The sequence below is a fragment of the Crocuta crocuta genome, unplaced genomic scaffold (genome assembly GCF_008692635.1).
Source record: "Crocuta crocuta isolate KB4526 unplaced genomic scaffold, BGI_CrCroc_1.0 scaffold695, whole genome shotgun sequence".
Lineage (NCBI taxonomy): Eukaryota > Metazoa > Chordata > Mammalia > Carnivora > Hyaenidae > Crocuta > Crocuta crocuta.
Genome location: NW_027528855.1, coordinates 1,136,806 through 1,142,543, shown reverse-complemented (window position 1 = coordinate 1,142,543; position 5,738 = coordinate 1,136,806). Strand labels below are relative to the sequence as shown.

General features: G+C 44.2%; 1 protein-coding gene across 1 annotated transcript in view; it reads right to left on the bottom strand.

Moving 5' to 3' along the window:
- AFF2 (ALF transcription elongation factor 2) overlaps positions 1-5,738 on the bottom strand; it is a 299,562-nt gene that overhangs the window by 97,885 nt on the left and 195,939 nt on the right. Inside the window, exon 5 of the mRNA XM_077756047.1 lies at positions 4,584-4,680. Coding sequence (XP_077612173.1) covers positions 4,584-4,680 — 97 coding nt within the window. The remainder of the gene's footprint in view (positions 1-4,583; positions 4,681-5,738) is intronic.

The following is a 5,738-nucleotide window of genomic DNA, read 5'->3' as shown; positions in this document are numbered from 1 at the left end:
GATTGGACCATGCCTGCCGCTCCAGCCAAACCCCGGTGGGTACACCCCAGAGTCACTGCCTGCCCCACTGTCTGGCTGGAAAATGGCATTTCAGTAAGTGTTGTATGGGGAAGGCCAGGGCGGGGTTTTGTATCTATGAGGTGAAGAGCAGAGGCTGAGACCTAAAACTAGTCAGCTGGGTAATGGACAGACATCATGGAGCTCACAATCATGATAGTGATATCCAGCTTTTAAACACACAACATACCACAACACGGATGTTTATGTAGATACTAACTATAAAATACTGTATACAATTCAAACACTGTTCTGAAACATTCCAATGTCCAATGTCCATTTCAAGTGATGATGAAGCTCCTGAGATTTGAAAGCCAATATGACTACAGCATCACGACATACCCTGCCTTTCTCCAAGGCGAGGTGAGGGAGAAGTAAGAAGTATAATCAAAAGGTATGACTCAGCTGTCCACCCACATCAGTCCTTTGAAGAAAAACTCATGTTTAGAGATGTGTAATTTTCCTGGAGGACGTGATGCAGTGTCATGGGCAACTTGGCCTTTCTCCCTGTGATGTTGGTTTAAAACTTCTCAGGGGTCAAAGGGGAGGAAAGGGTATTCGTAGCCAACGAATGCCTATGGGGCATTTAGGGTGGTGAGGACATTCAGTCCAGTCCCTAGAAGATCCCAATGGACACCAAGGCCAAAATGAAGGGCAATATCTATGTACCAATGGATACAAAAGAAGGGGCTTCCAATTAATGTTTAAAAACGGTCACAAGGAAGAATAATCACTGATTTGTGTAGTGCTTGTGGTGTTTGGACCGTTTTCATTCTCCATTCCAAAAGCCGTGCTCTTCACAAATACACTTGTAACTCTCATGGCCAGGCACACCCAGGTAATACATGTTAGGACAACACAGAACTCTTTTACTCAGGTTTGCCACATGCTGGCTGTTTCCCAGGCAGTTAATTTAGTGGCTCTCTTTAACATCCTATTCCTTAAAATCAAACGCAAAGTAATGCAGCTAGCATTCCAAGAATATGAGACATTTTAGACCATTATTAGTGGTAGTGACAATGACACTGATGATAGTGTAAAGTGCTGAGCACTTACTATGTGCTAAGCATAGTGTCAAATGATTTTGCCTAAATCCATTCACTTAGTCACTAAATCCTCTGCGACCCAATAAAATAGGTGCTATTGTGACCCCCATTTCAGAGCCAGATTCAAATTGTGTCCATCTGACTACATACGATACTCTTGCTCTGAATTGCTACACTGTAAACAGGGCCACACCACCTTAGCAGGCACCATGGAAATATCTGCTTCCCAAACAGTCCCAACTGAGAAAGCAAAATGCAGTAGGGAATGTGGATAAAAGACACAAACTTTTAACCAACATTTCAGGGTACAATCACGATCACTTTTTCACTGAAACGATGTGCCTAAGTGATTGTGTATCCCTGACTTTAAAGCGTAACTAGCAGATGAAACCTTTTGTTCAAAAGTTGTTGTTGTTGTTGTTTTTAACAGCCCTTCGTCTCCATGGCTCACCGTTTGGCATTTCTAATTTCTATATTATAATTCTCCCATTCCAGCCTCATACTCCATTTTCTCATTTGCAGGAATAATGCTTGGCCTTTAAACACATCCTAACTGTTCTGTTGGGGTTTGTACACTGCGGCCACCCAGCCTAGTAATTACTGCTGTGGAAGGCACTAGTGGCAGGTAGACAGGGGGCAGGGGCTGTCTTGCTGATGAGAGACTTGGGACTGAAATGTCATATTAGAAACCGACACTTCTTGATCCTGCATTTCATTTTCATACACGCATTGGAAATGCATTCTCTTGGGATTCTTTATGTTGCAGACCCCAGCGTAAGGTCTTAGGGGCTTTTGGAAAACACCGGTATCTACTCTCACTAAGCCTGGACAACTTGGGTCTCCTTAGGTGAGTCCAGGTACAGTGATTACATTTGAGATGATTTGAGAATGCCTCCAGAAAGCTAATGGTTTTTTTCTTGGACTATGTTTGCACGAATGTAGCTACCGGGTTCTGAGNTACTGGTGAGGTTCAATTAAGACAGAGCTCCTGACTTAATATCAGGCACAGAGCAAGAGTGGCTCCATAAATGGGAGCCTTGAGTTCACCTCCTGATGTTGTTGGCAGCAGGATGGTCCCAGTTACAAGACTGAAAGAATAGCACCATATTATCCAAAAGGTGAAAACATCAGAATGTCTGTCAATTGATGAACAGATAAACAAAAGGTAGTATATCCATACAACATAATATCATTTAGCCATAAAACAAGAATGAAGTAACTGATCTCTGCTACAACATGGATGACCTAGAAAATGTCATCACAGGTGAAAGAAGCCAATCCCAAAAGGTCACATACCTCCCGACTCATTTATATGAAATAGGCAAATCCGCAGAGACAGAAACTAGACTATTAGTTGTCAGGGGCTGGGGGATGGGAAACGGGGAATCATTGCTTCATGTAAATGGGATTTCCTTCTGGGGTAATGAAAATATTCTGGAACTGGAGATGGAGGTATAATCTCGTGAATGCACTGAATGGTGAATTTTATGTTCTATAAATTTTACCACAATGAAAAAGAAAGGAAAATAATTTTGATGCACATATCTTTGAAAAACAAATGTGAGGCTTCATGAAGCCAGAGGTCAGCAAACACTGCTTCATGCTATCATGTCCTCTCCTGCACAAACATTCTCTCTTGGTCTTTAGCCTCCCTGCCTTTTAATGAATCCTCAAACTCTATACCGAGGGCTCATTTATAAACATTTATAACCTTGCATCTAGTTCTTGCCTCCTGGGCCCATCGAGGGGGAAGAAGTTGTCATTCTGCCCTACCTTAGATCTCCCGGTTCAATCTCCCCTTCTAATGAGAAGCTTTGTTGGTAGAGGCATGACTAAGGGCAGCATGCCAAAGAAAGCTTCCAACACACCAACCAGGATTATCCAGCGGTCTCAGCCCTCACGCAGTCACCAAACACACATCCTAAAAACCCAGATGATTTGGGCCAACAGACTCGATGTCAATCCTTCAGGTAAATACAGAATATAACAACGTGAGAAGCTAAAAAGCAGACTGCATTTAGGTAATCCTATAGAGAGGAAGTCAATGCACAAAATCTACTCTCGCTTATTGTTGATTACCACTTTAAACATCCCCATTAAAAAGTAATGTTGCATCTGTCAAAGTCAATGATCTACGATTTTTTGTTTGATTTACCAACACAATGCGTGTCACTGGTATATTAAACGCAGAAAGCAGGAATAACAGACACTGGAATTCCCGTGTGCATTCTGCATGGCCCATGGTTTACAGAGGAGAGGGACGGCTTGCATCCAGGACAGAGACAGCAAGCCTCTGGGAGACGACGGTGCCTGTCCTTGACGAGGTACCCAAGCGCAAAGATGCAATTTTTATATATTACCGAAAACGCAAGCCGAATCAGGAGGAGAAAGTAACGGAGAGTAAAGTGTTGGCCACATACCATGGCAGAAGATTTCAATTTTAAAATTCTACCAAACAGTAGGAGTTCCAGCGTGGTCAACAACCGTATATAAGAGTGGAGGAAGCAAGCCTTGGGAGTTTTTCCCAAGCTTCTCTTTGCCAACCCTTCTGAAAATATTTAGTGAACCTGGAATTCTGTACTTGACAATTACCTTGACAAAGCAGTGAACTAGCATCCCTTGAAACAGTCTGCTTTCACTTTCCTGACTTAGCCAACTTCACCATAGAAAACAACTTGGTCAGGTATCAGCTTTAAAACAAGGCAACCCTTCCGCATTCCTGATCTAAGGTTATAACCATACCCAGGCCGAGCCCACCTGGGAGACAGCCCTGTCACAGAGAAAACGCACAAGCATCACTGCCTCGACACACTACGCTGCTGTTCTCCTGCTTCGTGAATGGTACTTGGCCTTTTCAAACCATCAAGTCCAGTCTCACTGGAAATGCTGCAAACACATGTCTGCTGTCTCATGTGGCGGTAAGGGCAGTAAATACTTAGAATGCAGAGCAGACGAAGATGGAGCAGCAGCAAGTTTTTGCCACATGCCTTTGGCCTGAAGGTTTGTGTACCCTACAGGATGCTGGGTGACAATTCTCAGCACATGCTCTGACTGGTGCACCTGGGAAAGGGGGGTGCAGCACTCTCATTGATGCCCTAATTAATTAATGAGCATGGGCTGTGAGCCTCACAGTGGAGTCACTAAAGGAAAGTTACACTTCACCTGAGATTATGCTTACTTAGTCCAAGAGAGGGAAAGACAGTCCCTGGCTTACTGAGGACCAGTTTGTGCGTTTGGCAAGGGAGTGGAGGGAGGGGGTGAAGCAGTGTTCAAGAGCTCAGCCTCTCCTCTCTGTAGCTTGAATGAAACTGTGAGCTGATTCAACCTGTTCCAGAACACCATGCCTATCTCTGCTTCTTTTCCTCCCTCCAAAGCCCAGAGATAAAGCAGAGAGAGGGTAGGTTTGTAGATGGCAAACGCATTCCCGTTCTTTCTGCTCCCTCCCCCGAGGTTCCCACCCAAGCCCGAAGCTCTTCCTACCTGGTAGAGCTCAGTGGCAGTGCACTGAGTGGCCAAGGTCTTCACTGGCTCAAGGTCGTCTTCATCGCTGCTCAGCTTCAGGTCGTCCTCAAGCATCCTACAAAAAAAGCAGGGTGATGTTCGTGTTAGAAAGCGTCTCTTCTAAATCATCCTCAGATACATCTTGCAATGAGGATAAAATATTGGAGCTACAATCTGACAGCTGCAATTCTGTCAAAGGTGCACAGGGAACCAAGATTCTTTCAACTAATTAGATATTTGAGCTCTTATATTTATGTCATACTCTGCACACATCTTCCCTCTCTACCTTCCCCTAAATCAAGGGGGAAAAAAAAGGACTATTTCAGCATCTCCAGAGATGACTGGAGTCTATATATTTTTACTACTGAAAGTGTAATAAATGTACTGATCAATCACTGTGGAATGGAACGTGACACTGGATCTCTACAGGAAAAGATGTTCCGAGTCGCCCATGAAAGAACGGGGGCATTGTAAGAGCCCCTGGCTCTAGAGGCTGCCATCATGGCCTGCTGGGGCTCTCTGGATGACAGAGGCAGAAGGCCCAGTGAACTTCCACTGCCTTGCAGTGCCCTCCGCACTGTGGCAGCTCTGTGGCCACAAAATAGCTGGGCGAGAAATGACTTGTCATTAACCTTTTGATATATGACTGATCTCTTCCTGTAAAATTTGATCCAAGAGATGTAAGCCCATGATGTGGATGAGAAATCTTTCTCTCCTAAGGCAAGGTACCTGAAAGATATGAACTTTGATGATGAACTGGCACTTTCAAAATTGTTTATCGAGCACACAGAGATTCTTGTTCCTACAGTGCCACCTGCTCTATCCCCAAACTTGAGCTACAGCAGGAAGAGTGACTTATTATCTTAAAATTCCAGTTACATAGCCTTCCAAGACCAATCGGTGTTAATATTTTTATGTATTAAATGCAACTTTAGACCTCGCTCCCAGCCTTCAAATGAGTGCAATCCCGGCCTCCCTCCCTGAACTGATTACCATTTTCTGAGCATGCTTTGCTCTTTCTTGCTTCCAGACTCGGAATCAGGCTCAGCTCCCAGGCTACAATTTCCTTCTTCAACTCTGTAAATCCTATTTTTTCTCTATAGCTCAGCCAGATCCCACCTCCTCTGTCAGAGT